This window comes from Triturus cristatus, chromosome 7, assembly GCF_964204655.1.
Source record: "Triturus cristatus chromosome 7, aTriCri1.1, whole genome shotgun sequence".
NCBI lineage: Eukaryota > Metazoa > Chordata > Amphibia > Caudata > Salamandridae > Triturus > Triturus cristatus.
This window is the reverse complement of record NC_140590.1, coordinates 279,683,486-279,703,527: the sequence shown is the minus strand read 5'-3', so window position 1 is coordinate 279,703,527 and position 20,042 is coordinate 279,683,486. Positions and strand designations below refer to the sequence as shown.

Genomic DNA, 20,042 nt, shown 5'->3' with positions numbered 1-20,042 from the left:
TGGGACCTTTTAAGTGTTTAGGCATTAAGCACATGCATACACAGGAGGAAGGACACTGACAGCGATAGGGGTGGGGGGAGGGAGAGAGCAGGAGGCAGAGAAAAATAGGGCGAGATAGAGGAAGAAAGAGGAGAGGAAAAGAAAGGTCCTGTAAGAACGTGTGACGAAACATGCAAATTAGTGACATCCCTCCTGAGTTGGCGAGCAAACAATGACGGTAGTTAATAGGATTTTCCCATCCAAATTAAACACACCCTTTCTGGTTCTTGGTTAGTTGGCCTCACCAGGCCTCAATCGTGCTTCCCTACACTGTACAGGCTCTGCCCGGTAAACAACTGCAAAGTGTTCATGCCCTGCTGATACCATATCAACATTAAGATTAATCAGCCGTGGTTGCAACCAAGCTACTTCCCCTTTATGCACAGCTCTGGTTGAGGCGGGTTTGTAACTGAGCTCTGCCACAACCGGAGCATAACCCCATAATCCGGCCAGTAATCCATTGAAGTAAGTGAGTTCGAGGAAACGGAAGCCCCTGGTATATCTGAGAAGCCGGCGGACCCAGAATGGGGTCTGCGAAGAGACCACTCGGCATGAGCGAAACCAAAGCCTAAAGAGACAGCGCGTGGACCCATCTGTGCTATTGCCGGAAGCCGCAGATCAAGACCAAACAGAGAGGAGCTATATCACCGAAATACAGAACAGGAGACGGAGGAGGCTGAGGCTGGCCAGTTGGTGGAAATCACGTACAGGGTGAAGGAGGCCCCCTGCTACATAACTGTGAGGACGGCAGACCCTGGGCAGAGGATTGAGGTGGAGCCGCATGCCGGGAGCGGAGCTGTGGCCCAGAGAAGTCACGAGCGGAGCGACCGTCCGCAAATCGCAGTCTCAGAAGTCTCGTGGCTGGACCCAAGAGTGCAACAGCCGGGACGGCGTTGGCTTCACCGCCAAATTGCATCCGGAGATAGTGGAGGCCCCGAAGTCACAGGCAAAGGGCAGTGGTGTACAAGAAAGCCCCGTGCTTGGGCTCACAAATCACAGACCTGGTGCCGCCCCCGCCCGAGATTCCACTAGGCGGACTCTGAAGCTGCCTCAAGAAGAGAAAGGTGAGAGGGTCTGGAAAGTGAGCGGAGATTAGCAACATAATAAATTGTGCTCTTGTGTGTAACCCGACACACGCGGAATGCAGCTGGCACGCGCCACTGCTCGCTCCCGGGCTGACTATTTGTTAACAAGCTGCTAATGTAAACGAGGGAGGAAAGCCGCTGCTCGACGACCGCCATCTGTTTACAATTAACGCGAGACGCGGGCGTGATAATTGGAAACAGATGGCAGGCCGCGTGTAACCGCAAGCCGTAGGCCGTGGGCGGATACATTTCCAGGCAAAGGTGGGACATGCACCCGCTGTTGCCCAATCGCGTACTCTCTTGTTTCGAAAGACGCACGCAAAGACCAATAAGAAAAAGAAGAAAAAAAAAAACACGCACAAGCGTGCAAAAAGTCTGGAGTGATTCCAAGAAGTTGTTTTACCTAGAGCAACGCCTGCGCGCTGCGCTAGGCTCGACCTAAAAAGGGTGGGGTATATTCTTTAAGCATTATAACCTGCTGTTGGAGGCATTTATGGTTGTTAATAGCCCCAAAAAGGCCTGAGCCAAAGGCAAGGGCTCATAACGAGGGTCAGGGTCTTTAACAACTGTTATTTGCCTTAGGCAGACGGGCTATTAAGGCTGTTAGATCATTTCACCCCTGAGGGTAGAATGTTATAAATTAAAAAGAGAGAAACTGAAAGACAAACACTGAAATATTGGAGCAAAAAGGCTTTACCAGCCTTTATAGTCCCTGAGTCGGTCCAATGTCTTCAGTGGAGCTCTCAATATTCCAGTGTTCTAATTCCTGTTATGCTGGTAAATCATAAACCAATGTCTATCCTCCGACTGTATATATAATACAAGCAATGAAAGAGTGATCCGAATAAGGTGGGGTGGTTCCTAAATGTGTGATGATGATCCTCTCCTGAACGAAACTCACAAGAGAAACAACAGAATTAAGTCCAACCCGTTGCTACGGGTGGGAAGGGAAAAAGACCCTTTTCTTTAAATAGCCCTCACTCACTCTAATAGTGACATGCGTCATCATAGGGCTGTCCCCAACTGCTAAAAGTCGGGGTGGGCTCGACTGTTTTTCAGGGAGCACTTAAAGATCCCGGGGCAGATTTATGAGGTTTTGCCATAGGGAAGCACAGCAGGCCTTCCTGCTGCGCTTCCCTACGGCAAAAGAAAAGGGCAGGGATGCGCCGTATCTATAAAATGTGGCGCATTCCTGTCCTTTTCCCCTGCGCCGGCGCACAATGGGCTGCCTGCGCGAACGCAGGCACCTCTGCACCATGGTGCAAGGGTGCCTGCGTTGCGGAGATGAATTTGTACAGGAAGGGAAACCTTTCTGTACAAAAATAATCACAAGATGTTTTTCCTCATTGTATGGGTGCTGCAGAATGCAGCACACATAGAAAAAGGAAAAATGAGGAGAAATAAAGATATTTCTCCCTGTTGCGCCTCCCTTACGCCTCCCCTGGGGAGGCGGAAGCTTTTGGCGCTGCCTCAGATTTACGATTTCTCGTAAATCTGGGGCAGTGTCAAAAGGCCATGGGTGTTGCTGGGAACGCCCCGAGCAACACCCATTGCACGCCCCTTTAACGCAGAACACTGCGTTAAAGGGACTGATATTTATGAGGCAGCATTAAGCCAAAAAATGTGGCTCAGTGCTGCCTGATAAATATCACGCATGCTTCTGCGCCACGGAACGTCACAAAAGTGACGTTCCGATGGCGCAACGGGCCTCATAAATCTGCCCCATTGTGTATGGGGGCGTACTGTTAAAGATAAAATTCCTCGCCCACTCCTAAAGGAATTTTTAATAATGGAGAGGGAGGGAAGGTTAAAATATATACAATAGGGTGTCTAAGGACGTGATGGTCCTTAGACGCTTACTCTAGCACCAACATGTTTCAGCCCTAACTATCTGGCCTATATAGGTCCTGGGCTTTCGTCAGGATGGGATGTAAAGAAGTTACTTCCCCCAAAGACGTGCACGCGTGTCAACGATTTGTTTCAGGCACTCTTAAGTGATTAAAAACTGGAACAAGCCTAATACTTGCCACTGGTCTTGGTGAGGAATTACCCCTGTAACTCAGGGCAACAGCTTCCCGGAGGGAGCGCAGGAGGAAGGCCTTATTGTCACACTTTCGTCAAAGGTCATCCCTGCAGGGACCTACTCGTCACGCACGAGTATGTCCCTGCAGGGAGTACCTTTGACGAAAGAATCACCATCACACATTTAGGAACCCCCCATCTTATTTGGATCACTCCTTCATTGCTTGTCTTACGTACAGAGAAAGGAGCCATTCGACTATAGAAGGGACATTCTTGTGTTGATAACTATATGAACTAGGGAGGACGTGTCCTTTCTACCCTCTTGATTGAGGACATCTCAGCCCGCCTGGGAACTGCGGATCCCAGGATTTGTGTACTTGTGTACATAATACCTCAGTCCTACTATTAACATAGACATCCAAACTATAAATACAGCCTTAATGGTGCTAACATAATTTCCGTTAAATAGTTTTCTGGGCCCAGTACAGTTTTCAGTTCTCTATAGAATGACAATGAGGACAACGTCCTCCTCTCCATTTTTAGCTTTTGTATGTATTGTTCTGACCTTCCGATTAATGTCACGCCAAGATGGTACCTATCCTGGGTGCTTATTCTTGCTTTTCATACAGATGATCAAATGTTGGCAATGCTTCCTTTGCCAAAGAGCAGATTGCATGACATTTCTGAACAGCTACTGCTGGAAAATTGAAGCGAGCTAGCGCATCTAGGACGAACTAAGACAGTCGTCTCTGACCGCAAGTGCGAGGTAGTATCAAATTAAAATAAAAGGACTAAGCTTCTACTTTTCTATATGAAAAATTATGTCAGCAGCAAAAAGATATTTTATCTGGATTGCTAAACATTCTTGCAGTGTTCCCTTGTGGGTGTTCAGTTCTGTGGCACCCCCTTCTCCAAGCATCATGGCGTCCTACTCACCTATAATGGAGGGCTCCAGTTGGATGTGATTTCATAGGCAAAATAATTCTTCGGGTACCCATACTGAGAAACAATTTCACCTAAACCGTTTAACCGAAAATCTGAAGGTGACCATGAACCATTTGTTAAAAACGAACTCATGAGATGTTCTTTTTTTTAGAAATTGCTGGTTTCATTCTTTCTAGGTGTAATGCAATTAATCTTGCAAATGGGTTTGCTGTTGGTTTTTCTACAAGTTTTTGTGCTGGTCGTTTTTTCTTCACCCCTTCGTTGATGTCAATATGTTACATTTCAATGTTATTTCCAGTTGCTATTCCGAGGTTACCCCGAACTTCGTTCTCGATTTCTGCTACTATTATTCCCTCCCACTTTCTCACCCCTCCTCTTCGTCCTCTTCCATCCTCTTTATTTTTGGGTAAACACTCCTAACACCTCAGTATTATTTTAAGGAGCTTATTTTCTCTCCAACCTGTTCCTCCATTTTATACGTTATATTTTTTGTTGGTCTCCTTTCCGTACCCTAATTCATCCTGACGATCAGTTCCCTACCTCTAAACCCTCTACCTTTGTCTCCTTAACTCTTTATTCTGCTTTAAAATTGAAGCTATGCTCTATCTAGCACATTATCATTTGAGCCCACAACTTTTTTTTATTACTTGTGGTTGTTTTCTATCTTCTTTCTTTCCTTTTTTGTACATTGATGTTACATTTTGAGCTGTTTTTAGGTTTTTGCTATCATTTTCCAATAGACTGTTTTTCAAAAAATGTGCTTTCTCCTCCAAACAAGTTTTCGTTTTATTTGGTTTTCACAGATGGGATTCTGTGGTCTTATTTTTCTGTTAATTTGCATGGTACACCAATCTCATCCTCCCCGTGTCGCTGTTGGCCAGCTGTGGTGCACGCACACGCTGCCTCTGACACATCTTTTCTGAAAATGCCTTGCTTGACTTGGTTCACCTCACTTGCTACTCGACCGTCTCAGTTTCACTTTAAACGCCAATTCTTTGTTTCCGTGTAAAAAGACATTGCAAATTTTCTTTCATTGAAAAAAAAATGTGTTTGCAACTTATAAGCCACAAACATCTTCATTTTCGTTGCAAATCAACTCAATCATAAATTGTAGCCCTTATAATTCAGTATAGTAACACAGAGAGCCACTCCCTGATACCTTGCAAGAGATCACTGGCATAGTCAAGGTAGATTAGTAGGTGTTTTCTGAATGTGTTTAAACTGACCTTCCACCACAATCAAATTGTGTGTCGGTAGGGTCAAAGGGGCACACACATAAATGGTGTAAATAAGTAGTAGCTGGTTATTGGAGCATCCAAGGGCCTCCACAGCAAGATCCAACTGACAAGCAACACTCTTAGAACTTGGAATGTTCTATGAACAACAACAAAGCGTAACCAATAGGACACAGGATAATTACATTACTGTTAGAGAGGTTCATACAGGTAAGCATGAATGTCAACAATGACAGAATGAACAAACAGCCCATGCTATAGCTTACCACAAGATGTCCACAGGAGGTGGGCCAAAGTGTCCTTATGTACTCTTGTGTCTCCACGGGTACTGTGAGCTGAGCTCGAAGCATAACTCCGCCAAAGATCCTGTCGGTGTTCAAAAAGAAAAAGTAGCTTTGCAGAGTAATTAAGAGTTAGCAATTTTACAATCAATGCACAGGTAAATGTAAAATCCTAAATAATTTTGAGCTACATGCTGCTAAACCTTTAGGAATCAGGATTAGAAAAATGATGATAAAAGTATACTTAATTATTCTCCAATTAAAATCTATACGGCCTTTGTTCCATTGAAGGGTTTTACAATGGGGCGCGTTTAGGTGCGTGGGATGATTTGTCACAGGTCAGGGGACACCCATTGCCTGGATTTACTTTTCCCTTGCTAAAGACCTTGTAAAGCACAACGTTCACCATCATTTCGTTCGTTCTTCAGCCCTCGGCCCCCTCAGTTCTCCCCCTTCAACCTGGACCGCCTCAGTTTTTCACAGAGCGCTCCTGCTTCTCCACAAAACCCTCATTTGTGCACGGGGCACTTATGCTGCACGTTGGTTGCCCTCTGGTTACAAACGGCAATCTGGTTCTTTTGATTGCTTTCACTTACCTTCAAGGTGGCGGGTGTTTCTCCCTTCGGATCTCTATGAAATGAAATCTTATGAAATTTTTGGTGGTACTTGTGCAGGTCCACAAAATGGCGGCTACCATTTAGTCAGTGGCGGTGCCTCCATGAGAGCAAAGGAGTGTCGCCCCGCTGCTGAAAGTGAAGGGAAACATGAAAATAAAATGGTAATTAAACAAATTTATCCGCATTTTATTTTTCATTCTGGCAAGCAGCAGAGTCTGAGAGGGCGGTGCCGGCAGCAGGGAGAAACAGCGGGCACTGTGCCCTTCAGTTTAAAGTGTGCATGTCACTTTAGCAAGCTGTCGTGCGACAGTGAGCCTGACATTCACTCATTAAACACTCCAACCAAACTGTCTTAGACAGCTGGGTGGAGAGAAATGCACAGGCCTCCGGTGTCTGAAGGAGCATTGGACGAGGGCGCTCCACCCAATCTTGGCACTTCTCTCATGTTGCCGGAGCAGCATGAGAGCAGTGCCTGGATTAGTAGAGGTGGGTAGGACGAGGCTCTGGAAGCTTGCTGCCTGTACTGAAGGAGCCACCGAGTGCCGAGACGGGTAAGTATTTCTTTATTTCTTTATTTTAGTTTAAATCAACTCAGCCTCAACCCAAAAGCTGTCAATCATGGCCCATTATAAACATTGTTTAAAATGGACCATGAATGAGAGCTTTGGCACTGAGCCTTAGGGCGCTGCTGGTTTTATTACCAGTGCATGTCAGTGGGTTAAATATTCTCCACATCAGTTTTGTCTGCTGCTGTCCGCCACTGCATTTAGTACTGGTTGATTGACCCAGAGCTGCAGGTTGAAATTAAGGGCCTCATTTATGAGGACTCTTGCTGCAATATCTTCAATCACCCACCACTTTTTGCATACCAAAGAGCTAAAAACCTTAAAGAATGTCTAACCAAACCAGGCAAATCAGTAACCACTTTAGACTACAAAGAAACCGTACCATGTTTTAATTGCGGTTATTGCAGTAATATTACCATAGGGTACACCATTACACCTTGATAAAGGAACCTCCATCAAGCTCCACACCAGAGTCACTTGTGATTCCAAAAATGTGGACTCGTCTACGTGGGCAAAACTGAACAGAAGATGAAAATTCTTCTCACTGAACACAAAAGCAACATTCAGAATCATAACGAAAAATCACTGGTTGCTGTACACTTCACTAAACATAAACACAAAGTAAGCCAAGTGAGGTTTCTGATCTTAGAAACTGAACCCATCCAAGAAGGAATAGACAACAAGAAATGGTTACTTAAATGAGAAACATTTTGGATAAAAAAACTCAACCCATGTAGTCGTAAGGGTTTCAATGAACATTTGGATATGAGTTGTTCCCTTTAAATATTATTATTTTTTTTTAAAAATCTTTTTGAATTTTTTCCAGAGGCATTTTGCATATACTAATTTCTACATTGGCGCATTACACCGTATTACCTATACTCATGCATTTTAATGCACTCCTCTTGGCATTTCATTTATGTGTGACTATTGCCACTCAATCTGGTGTTTTAAGCTTTGTGTTCAGAGTAATTTTTTGGTTTACTGTATGACTTCAATGTCCGGGTCATAACCTTTACCCATGACGAGTTATGCCTGGTCTGTCTTATCTCAGATGGTGCTGACTTTTGTTAACTGTTGCCACCCCTTTGGAATCTAGTTGTCCTTTACTGTCCAGACTCGTTGATCGATAACATTATAAACGGTATGACACGTAACCGTCAATTATTGCCACTCAATCTTGTGTTTTAAATACAGTGCTCAGTTATTTTTGATTTACTGTATGATTTCAATGTCCTGTTCATAACTGTTACCCTTGACGATTTTTGTCTTATCTAAGATGGTGCTGACTTTTGTTAACTTCTCCCACCCCTTTGGAATGTAGTCCTCTTTCTATCTCTATACTCCTTGAGCGGTAACACTATAAACTGAATGACACGTAACTGTGCCCGTACACGCGTCGGGAGGCATTGCTACATGGACAAACTCACTTTTAAGTAATGGTATGTAACGGATTCCACTCTGCTTTAGCTTTTGCTCAACCACTCTGTTCACTCTATGTTACTTTGCTGACACCTCATTATCGGTGCACACGAGTTTTCACCGACTCCGGTGTAACGCACTATAAAGTATTTGCGTCACAATTCACGAACTAGTCACCGGCTTACCAGTTCATTACTAGTTCTATGCATGCAATTTTATCTGTCTGGACTCCACTGTTGTCTCTTTCTGAGTTGTACTCTTTACATCTAACAGAGTTTCAACATGTAATAGATCTCACGATACGGCATTCTTTTAATTCGCCCTCCACTTTACCGCAGTGTTTTCTATCCGCGATCACTCGAGAACTACATAGTTGAGTGCATGTGAGTTACAACGCTTGTCCTTTTAACACGTCACTTAGCAGTTTCGTGCACTTTTGCTATTAGAGTTACGACTTTCAGTGACAATTTTTTCAACATGTGGCATTCACATTTATATCTACTTCAACTACCGTTACCTAGCAGCGTTTTGCAGTTTTTTTCATCTGCGTTAAGATGTTTTTTAAATATTTTTTTAATATATTTTCATTAGATACTCTATTACTTCTACACTGGCTGCATCGCTTGGATATGGAATATCTGAATTTCAGTTGTTAATTGTACTGTAGGACACTTTCCCCTGATGAAGGGCTTGTCCTGGGATTTGTAAAAAATGAAAAGTTAATTTATTCATCAACGTGTGATGATTCAACACAATGAATACGAATACTTAAAAATGGGATACATTAAGATTTCATTTCAAAGCAATGATGATTGTGTGAATATTAATCACTTCATGAAATTATATTACGATGCTAATCAGTAGTGCAAGGTGGGGTCGTTGTTCTTCCTCAAGACAACGCAATTGGTGTGGTTACGATAGTTACGCCCTAGATCAGAGGGTGGTACCCACCTGCACCGTAAGCAGATTTACGCAGAAGAAAGGGATTATAGTACGTTAATAGGAGTGCCACAACTTAAGTCTTACACATTGATATATCGTTTATGATCAACCGTTGTGTGCACCCATCTTTGAGGATGTCGTACGAAGAGATTTCAAACATAACTGACAATAGAGCGGACACTTTTTGCACAATGTAAATATTATTTGATCCAAGAAATGGATGCAGCCACGACCAGTACAAGAACTATTCAGAGGAACATTAAGCAAATGCTTTGTATTACCAAGAGGAAAGTAAATCAACGCTTACACGCAAGCACTCTCATCAAATATCATAGAGCTCAACTGATTCCAAGAGGCTTAATAATTTTCCTAAAATCCACTCTAGGTAAAAACAACTCTAAATTTACTGAACGTTGGTACGCTATTTTGAATAAATGCTCCCTCGATTTAATTTTGCTGATTGTAGAAGAGCTATATAAATTATTAGAAGAATTGAATAAAGAAATCATTCAGTTGAGATGTGAATTATCAAACAAAATGCCAATATACGAATGGGATACAACATTAGTCTACATCAACAAACAACTTGATCAGTACACAAAGGAAATTAACGAGAGGAAAATATGAAAATTCGAACGCGATACCATTGATTACAAAATGGGTGAAGTTTACAGTTGGGCTGAAATTAATGCCCAGAGGCGTCAACAAAAACCATTTTCTACGATATTCACAGATGGTGAAAGTTCTACTTCACATGAACCCATCGATAAAGTTACGCATATAAGAGATAACATGAACCAAGAGGCATCCACCTCTTTGACCGTTTCTATCCAGCCATCCACAGAAGTGCCTTTTTTAGGGAGAGGCCAAGACACCGTCATTGAACCCGGAGGGGAAGTGGTCACAAAAACAAAGGTTCAACCTATAGCGAAGTCAACAAGGAGTCAAAAAACCTAGTCATTAACATTTCCAGCTGTCAGTTGACCGCCTTTGAAATAAATACTTTACAAAAAGGCACTTCATTTGTTCCTACCTATCATTCCAATGAATTTGAAACTCAAAGAAGTTTTTACAAATTCATGAGAAATTTGAGACTTAGATATTTCTTTGACAACGTGATAGAATCCTGCCCTAGGAATGAAGAAGGGTCGCTAATGGGTCTAAGAAAGGAAAGTACATTCGTAGCACCCATTAGTCACAAGATTTTGGATTCCTTTGAAACCAGTGTCTTAAAAGATCTCCATGAAATTTTCAAGAAACAAAACTCTGAGTTCTAATTTAACACAAAAAGAACATGGAGCTATTACCCAGATCGCAAACAATTCTACCGTCACCTACTGCAAGTTAGAGAAGGGAGGAGCATTGGTTATCTTAGACACTGACTTTTACTTGAAGAATGTTGACGAACATGTGCATGACACTAAACTCGAACCCGACAGGAGAATTTTTGAAGGTACTTGTATCCATTCTGGATAAGGCATTATAAATGGGTACCATCAATGAAGCTAACAAACAATATCTTATTCAAGACTATCCAAGTATTCCATACATATACATGTTACTGAAAATCCATACAGATTTACAGAAACCACCTCACCGACCACTTGTTTCTACAAGAAACTCTATACACAAACCTATTGGCAGATATTTGGATAGACATCTCCAACCCATCGTCCAACGTATGTCTACATATTTGAACGACACAAGTGACTTGCTCAATAAAATAAAATCTATTGAGTTCGATGAAAATATTGTTCACATTCTTTGTACAATAGATGTACGATCTTTAAATACTTCCATTCCTCATGTCTAAGGATTACATGCTGTAGAATCTTTTTTGTTGAATGACAGGATGAATGAAGACCTCAAAATATTCTTGTTGGAAATACTTCATTTCACAGTCTACCACAGCCACTTCACATGGAACGAAGAATTCTACTTACATATCTCTGGTACGTCCATGGGAAATTGTGTGGCACCATGCAATGCGAATTTGTTTATGCATCATTTTGAATTAGATAAGATTTTTCAAAAATCCAAATGATCCAAAAATCTGATCACCTTTTGGAGATACATTTATGAAATATTTTTAATATGGAAAGGTCAAGAATCAGAACTCGTTTCTGCAATTCATGATCTGAACATTATAGATGAATGTATCAGTTTCACCAACAGCATGAGTAAGAGTCAGATAGCATTTTTGGATGTTGAAATCACAGTACAGGGCAAAAATCTTGAAACTAAAGTATTTACCAAACCCACAGATTGAAACAATATATTACTTTACAATAGTTGTCATCAAAGATGTCACGATTCACTCCCTGTGCTCTCGTGCCCACCACCAGGGGGCCGAATTGTGGGGCTTTCCAGTGTTCTAATATGCCTTCAGACCCTTCCCTGTATGCATATCTTGACTTCCAGCCATTTGGACACTATTTGGGAATTCACATCCATTCCCAATCCATGCCGGGTTTTGTGGAAGCCAGCCTGCTCATGCTGGAAACTACATTGCCTAGAATTCACTGCTTCGTCTCCACCCCTGCAGGCCAAGGATGGGTGGAGGAATTCAGCTCACCTGTGGCTGGCTGCTGCTAGCCTGCTCACACCTGCTGCATGTGATTACTGTGAGCTCTTTTAAGCCCCAGCTCCCTTCAGGCCAAGGTTGGTCATTGTAGCTGTATTCCGGTGAGACCGATCCTTGTTTCCAGAGCTTTTGATATTCCTTGATTCCTGAGCTATAGTTAATCCTTGTTCCGTGATTCCTGAGCTATAGCTATTCCTTGTGCCTGAATTAGCACTGCCTGCAGTGCTACCTTGTTTCCTGAGTACCTGAGCTATAGCCATCCCTTTTACCCCAATTAGCACTGCCTGCAGTGCTTCCTTGACTCCTGAGCCTTAGCTCAATTCTTGTTCCTGCCCCAGCACTGCCTTCTATGCTACTTTGTTTTCTTGATTCCTTAACCTGCACTATTCTAGTATACCCTTGTAGCCGTCCCTTCTGTATATCCCTTTCCAGTACCGGCCTGTCTTCCCATTTCCTTGGTTCTAGTTCCTAGTTTGCTGTCTTTCTATTCTGCTGTCTTGCTTCTGTTGCCTTGTATGTTTGTTATCTGCTTTCTGCCAAGTGCGCACTGTGATGTCCTTCCTTTCCTGTTAAGCACTCCTCCTTGCTAGCTCCTTGTCTATTGTGCTTGTGTTTAGTTCTACCCCCTTGCTGTTACTGCCTTGCGTGTTCCTGTTTGATCGCCAGGATCCGTGGGCACAGCTGAATACCTAGGCGGTGTTTCTTGTTCACTGTGAGTACTGTCTTTGAGTTACATTTATAACATCACCATAGGTATAAGCTCCACAGACCCTGCCTTTGCATGCATATCCTACATGTGAGTATTAGCAGTCAGTATCTGTAACAGCAATTGTGGGTGGGAAACTTACTGAGCTTCAGTCTTACCGTGTGGAGCTCTTGAGTGCTTTACCCCACACTCCCCTTTATTGTTAATGTTGTTTCATATATATGTCTTGCACATTCAACCTGGGTGTAGTTATTCTGAATGCTAAGTTTCCTCATGAGTGCCCTTCCTCTCTGAGTCTTAGCCATCTTGTTCACTGTACAGGCTTCCCCTTTGGATCCCTTTTTCTCCTCTGACTCCCTGTTTGATCCTGGGCAGTGCTGTACTGCTCTTTCTGTGCATGGTATGTTTTCTACCCAGTTTCCAGTCCTTGCCCGAGTCCCTGGCTGTGTTCCACACATAGTCCCGGACAAAAGAGCACTGAAACAACATCTGCCTTACTCCCATCTATTAAGTATCAAAAGAATATCACCCAATGAAGAAAATTGCAACATGAATTGCAATAAAATGGTTGAAAAATGTAAAAAATAAAAAAAAGAGGGTACTCCAACAGCATTATAACTACAGCCATTGAAAAGCCAAATGTTAAAGCCAAAAACCTACTGCTGACAAGTCAAAAACGTTCTAACAATACAAAAAGATCGGCATTTGTCTCTACATTTTCTACCCGGAGTCATCAGATTAGGAGGATTGTGTTGAAACATTGGTCCATGTTACAAACAGAAAATGATTTCAAAGGTATCTTCAATCACCAGCCACTTTTTGCATACCAAAGAACTAAAAACCTTAAAAAATGTCTAACCAAACCAGGCAAATGAGTAACCACTTTCGACTACAAAGAAACCATACCATGTTTTAATTGCAGTCATTGCAATATTATTATCAAAGGGTACACCATTGCACACCGGGTACAAGGAACCTCCATCAAGCTCCACACTCCAGTAACTTGTGATTCTAAAAATGTTGTTTATATGCTGAAATTTCCAGGTGGACTCGTCTACGTGGGCAAAACTGAACAGAAGATGAAAATTCGACTCAATGAACATAAAAGCAACATTCGGAATCATAACAGAAAATCGCCAGTTGCTGTACACTTCACTAAATATAAACACAATGTAAGCCAACTGAGGTTTCTGATCTTAGAAACTGTACCCATCCAAGAAGGAATAGACAACAAGAAATGGTTACTTCAATGAGAAACATTTTGGATAAAAAAACTCGACCCATGTAGTCGTAATGGTTTAAACGAACGTTTGGATATGAGTTGTTCCCTTAAATGTTTAATCTGTTTTTTTGTGATCCTTTTGAATTTTTTCCAGAGGCATTTTGCTTGTACGCATTTCTACATTGGAGCATTACGCCATATTAACTAGACTCATCCACTTTAATGCACTCCTCTTGGAATTTCATTTATGTGTCACTATTGCCACTCTATCTTGTGTTTTAAGCTCTGTGTTCAGAGTTGTTTTTTGGTTTACTGTATGATTGCAACGTCCTGTTCATAACCGTTACCCCTGACGAGTTATGCCTGGTCTGTCTTACCTAAGATGGCGCTAACTTTTGTTAACTTCTGCCACCCCTTTGGAATCTATTCCTCTTTCTATCTCTATACTCTTTGAGCGGTAACACTATAAACTGAATGACACGTAACCATGAACGTACACGCATCGGGAAGCATTGCTACATGGACGAACTCGTTTTTAAGTGATGGTATGTAACGGATTCCACTCTGCTCAAGCTTTCGCTCAACCACTCTATTCACGCTATTTTACTTTGCTGACGGCTATTGGTGCACACGAGTTTACACCAACTCCGGTGTAACACACTTTAAAGTATTTGCGTTGCCCGCCACTTTACCGCAATGTTTTCTATCCGAAATCACTCGAGATCTATCTAGTTGAGTTGCATGTAAGTTACAAGGCTGGTCCTTTTAACACGTGTCACTTACCAGTTTCGTGTACTTTTACCACTAGAGTTACGACTTTCTTGAGAATGTTTCCTCCATGTGACATTCACGTTTATATTTACTTCAACTGCCATCATCTAGCGGTGTTTTGCCGTTTTTTCATCCGGGTTAAGGTGTTTTTTAAAATATTTTTTCATATATTTTCATTAGATACTTTATTACTTATACATTGGCTACAGATTATTGAATATCTGAATTTCGGTTGTTAATTGTATTGGAAGATACTTTCCCCTAACGAAGGGCTTGTCCCCAAATGCATTGGGATTTGTAAAAAACAAAAAGTTAATTTATTCATCAACATGTGATGATTCAAAACCATGATTACGAATACTTAAAAATTGAATAAATGAAGATTAGCATTTCAAAGCAATGATGATTGTGTGAATACTAATCACTTAACAAAATTATACTACTACGCTAATTGGGAGTGCATGGTGGGAACGTTGTTCTTGCTCATTGGTGTGTTTCCACGCAACACCCATGGAATCTGCCACTTTCCCAGATTTACGAGAAATCATAAACCTAGGAATGCGTGACAATCTAACGCCACCATAGGGGTGGCGTTAGGGAGGTGCAACAAGGGGAATTTTTTTTATTTCTCCTCATTTTTTCCTTTTTCTATGTTTACTGCATTCTTTTGCAAGGATGCCTGCGTTGGTGTATGGCATCCCATTGTGTGATGACATGTATCCTACACCTTGTAGTCGCCTTTGCGTTATGTAACATTTTCTATAAACTGATTTCCACATGTATGATTAATTGCCTATGTATTTGTGTGTGATGTAAAGTGCTCTGACACCCAACACTAGTATGAGAGGCACTATAAAATAAATGAAATACATGTGGAAGAGGGGCTATGAAGAAATGCGGGGCACTGTTGGAAAGTGATAGTGAGGGAATCATTGAAGGGCCCCAACAAAGACTGCTAAATCCTGGTGCACTGTAAGGTCATAATTTACTATGCTTTAAAAGCGAACACAAGTGAATATATAATAAAATATGTGTTGTAGAATGCACCATTTTTGCCTACATTTTCTTGGGGTTAGAACATCCCCAAACCCTCCTTGTAGTAGTGAGGTTTGCTCGCTACACTCACTATGCACAGTACGGGGGCTGGTCTGACATAATGTGCCAGGGCTGCTTTGTGTTTCCACTCTGGCCCTGGTGGGGACTGTAAGCCACTGTATGTTCTTGTCAAGCCAACGGTATGTCTTTTTTTAACAAGACAGCTTGCATTATCTGGTAGGCTCGACCTCAAAAAGGACAGACAAGAAACTGCTGTTGTGTAAGCTAAAATATGAGCAGAATTTGAAATGAACCATAAGGATTTCACAACAGCAGAACCAACATGGAAAATATTCAGTCCGGAGAGAGAGAGGAAAGCCAAGAATAACCCAGAGGTGAACTTGGCGAAGAAAAGCGCAACCAAAACTCAATCATGGATGGCTTAAGGTTCAGGAAAAGATGAAATCTCCAATACTGGATAGCAAAAGACAGTCCCTCAAACTTTGAATGTCACCCAACGATGGCAGACTGTATTAGAGCTGGGTATCATTGAGAGATACCTGCGCCCACTGGCAGAACTCCCAGGACAGAGCTGTGTGTCATTGAGAGATGCTTGTGCCTCCCGCAGACCTCCCACTGTACCCCAGGACAGAGCTGGGTGTCCTTGGGAGATGCGTGTGCCCTCCAGGAAAACTCCGGCAACACCCCCCAGGACAGAGCTGTGTGTCATTGGGAGATGCCTGTGCCCTCCAGCATAACTCCCACTGCACCCAAGGACAGAGCTGTGTGTCATTGGGAGATGCCTGCGCCCTCCGGCAGAACCCCCACAACACCCCCCCCCGACAGAGCTGTGTGTCATTGGGAGATGTTTGTGCCCTCCAGGAAAACTCCCACAATACCCCCCAGGACAGAGCTGTGTGTCATTGGGAGATGCTTGTGCCCTCCAGGAAAACTCCCACAATACCCCCCAGGACAGAGCTGTGTGTCATTGGGAGATGCTTGTGCCCTCCAGGAAAACTCCCACAATACCATCAGTGCAGAGCTGAAAGTCATTGGGAGATGCCTGTGCCCTCCGGCAGAACCCCCACAACACCCCCCCCCCCGACAGAGCTGTGTGTCATTGGGAGATGTTTGTGCCCTCCAGGAAAACTCCCACAATACCCCCCAGGACAGAGCTGTGTGTCATTGGGAGATGCTTGTGCCCTCCAGGAAAACTCCCACAATACCCTCAGTGCAGAGCTGAAAGTCATTGGGAGATGCCTGTGCCCTCCGGCAGAACCCCCACAACACCCCCCCCCGACAGAGCTGTGTGTCATTGGGAGATGTTTGTGCCCTCCAGGAAAACTCCCACAATACCCCCCAGGACAGAGCTGTGTGTCATTGGGAGATGCTTGTGCCCTCCAGGAAAACTCCCACAACACCGTCAGGACAGAGATGTGTGTCATTGGGAGATGCATGTGCCCTCCAGCAGAACTCCCACAACACCTCAGGTCAGAGCTGTGTGTAATTGGGAGATGCCTGTGCCCTCCATCAGAACTCCCTCAACACCCCCCAGGACAGAGCTATGTGTCATTGGGAGATGTGAGTGCCATCCAGGAAAACTCCCACAACACCCCCAGGACAGAGCTTTGTGTCATTGGGAGATGCTTGTGCCCTCCAGGAAAACTCACACAACACCCTCAGGACAGAGCTGTGTGTCATTGGGAGATGCTTGCGCCCTCCAGCAGAACTCCCACTGTACCCCAGGGCAGAGCTGTGTGTCATTGGGAGATGCTTGTGCCCTCCAGGAAAACTCCCACAATACCCTCAGGACAGAGCTGAAAGTCATTGGGAGATGCCTGTGCCCTTCGGCAGAACTCCCACAACACCCCAGGTCAGAGCTGTGTGTCATTGGGAGAGGCCTGCGCTCTCCAGCAGAACTCCCACAACACCCTCAGGACAGGGCTGCGTGTCATTGGGAGATGCTTGTGCCCTCCAGCATCACTCCCACAAAACCCTCAGGACAGGGCTGCGTGTCATTGGGAGATGCTTGTGCCCTCCAGCATCACTCCCACAAAACCCTCAGGACTGGGCTGTGTGTCATTGGGAGAGGCCTGTGCCCTCCAGCAGACCTCCTAGTGCTTTTATATAGATGTTAGAAAAACTAAGTGCCAGGTTAGACCCCTGAGCCAGCCTAAAGGGAATGGGTTAAACCGGAAACGGCTTCCGTACATGGTGCCAGGTATAAATATGGAGAAACAAGCCAAACCTTTCTGGACCATTTGCCAAGGAATATCCTTTGTATTTCTCTGACGTCGACGTTTTTGCAGAAAATAAATATTCAAAAATATTTCTTGGGCAGATCCGGTCTTTCAGAAATCCGTTCCTGCTGAGAATAGCACACGTGATCGAGCACTTGTCACTGTTTTTATACACATTCAGGATCATACTAAGCAAGGAAAGCTCCTTTTCCCGCTACAGGCCCCTCACTTCAGCATTCCCTGGCCCATGGAATTCCCTTATACACACTAGAATCATTCCCACAAGTACTTATTTACGGGTTGTAAGTTCTTGAGCGAATGGGCCGCCATCTCCCATCTTCCTTCGTTCACCAGGAACATGGGACATACAGACACCAGACGTGTCAGTGACATGTTCAAAGAAAGCAATAATCCTTCGAGCACCTACTATCCAAGTTCATAAGGTGGAAATAAAATAAATATGTACAAACCTTAGTAGGGAGAAACCGGTTTAACAAGTCTACTTAATAATTACTAAGTCCCTGGGGTTGTTTGTCTAAGGATCCTGGTTTAAAAGTTAATTTAGGAGATGGTTTCTGCAAATCCTAACAAATGTAATGTTTTTGTCCGACACAGTGAAAAAACGCCCTTGGGTCTGTAACCAGAACCTCAAACTCAGTTTTAAAATGTTTGTCTTTGATTGCAAGCTATGTGAGCCCCGTGAAGTCAGCTCCCCAGCAAAGCACAGCATTTTATCTATGCAGACACAGTTCCCTGCCTTCTAAGTCCTTGTTTATTTACCTAGAAATCTTTGGAGGTTTATACATGTGTAGGGTGAACTGATCTGAGAGAGAAGCAGAGATATTTCTGTGACATTAGGCAGACTCTCCCTCTGTAAGGAACAAATGCCACAGGCTGGACCCCCCAACCCTGGAAGACAGACGCCCTATTATAGCCCCTATTAAATTATACTGCAAGCACCTGTCAGAGATCACGAGTAAGATGGAGACTAAATGAGCAAGCATTGGCAAAGCCAATAGGACTAGGTTTATTGTGATGAAAGGATACACCCAGGCAGCCAATAGTGTTAGGTGAGAGATGAATACTTCAATGGGATTATCCAAGGCATGGTTGGCAAAGACGTAATCCAATGGTTGAAAGACGCTCATCAAAGAAGGTCATTGGTTGAAAGAGGTGGACCCAAAGCCTACTCTAGGTATACTGTAAGCAGTAGGTATGTTCGACAGTTACACTGTTAAATCCCAGACCTAAAAAGGAAACACATTCTTTTAGTAACTGTAATTCACATTGGATTGAGAGGTCTTAGTAGAAGAACAGACATTGTCCTCACTCCACACATTCCTAAAACGGGCTGCTTCATCAACACTGATCCTCTCCTCCTTGTTTCCTCTCACAGGTCTCTGGAATCTAGGGGGTAACCTAGAAGTGCCCTTCACCACCCTACAGCGCGAAGGTCAAGTGGCCCGACTCTGTCATCCTCCAGGACGCAAAAGACTGATTTATAAAGATGGAATGTATTTGTTTATTGCTTGACTGATCCATTGTTCTTTAATTCAAATACGACTTTCTTTTCCTCTCAAGCCACCAACTGTCTTTTTCATGTAGTTTCTTTTTACTTTTTTCATTCCTTTTTTCAGTCTCTCTTTTTTAAAATCTTTTTTTGGCTCTTCCTTCCTTTTATCTGGCCCTCTATTTCAACATTCCAATATCTCTTATCCCCTTATTTTTGTCTCTTGATTAAATTACTCCTTCCGTCCTACTATCATCCCTTCTTTCCTCCACTTCTGTCTTACTCCTTGTTTTCTCTCCATTCTCTCCTTCTTTATTCCTTCTTTTCACTCCTTTCACTTTTGCTTATTGTGTCTCTCCTTTCTCCTTTTCCTGTTTCTCCTTTCTTCATTGGCTCCTTTGCACCATCCCTCCACACTTCTTACACTTCTCTCAGCTGTTTCCCCCCTACATCCTTCCTCAGTTTCTCCTCTTTTAAACGCTGTTTTCCTCTGTCGAACTCTGTTTTGATCATCGTAAATATATTCTCTTCAGTATACTGAAGTGTATCTTGTACTACAGCTTCTGAGTGTGTGTGCACGTGCAGTGTATAAATTAAATTATATTTATTGATGTACAGTTATCCTTCTTTGGCCATATCCTGGTGAGACACACTAGCAAGAGAATGTGCATCAAATCTGACTTCCCTATGGCCGGGGACTCTCCTCGGAGCCATAATGTCCTAAAAGATGCCCTTTCGGCACTGGAAGAGGAATGTGTCCCCGTGGAGCCGAACCCAGGCGGCGGGTGTGTGCGAGGCGGGTCTCGCTCTGTTGCTGTGA

At 43.3% G+C, this 20,042-nt stretch overlaps 1 protein-coding gene across 2 annotated transcripts in view; it reads left to right on the top strand.

Moving 5' to 3' along the window:
* Positions 1 to 19,835, top strand: part of LIN7B (lin-7 cell polarity scaffold B) — a 71,095-nt gene extending 51,260 nt beyond the window's left edge. For both annotated transcript variants that reach the window (XM_085616265.1, XM_085616266.1), the window contains one exon: positions 19,109 to 19,835. In XM_085616265.1, coding sequence (XP_085472391.1) covers positions 19,109 to 19,130 — 22 coding nt within the window. In that variant the 3' untranslated portion in view covers positions 19,131 to 19,835. The remainder of the gene's footprint in view (positions 1 to 19,108) is intronic.
* Positions 19,836 to 20,042: the final 207 nt, after the last annotated feature.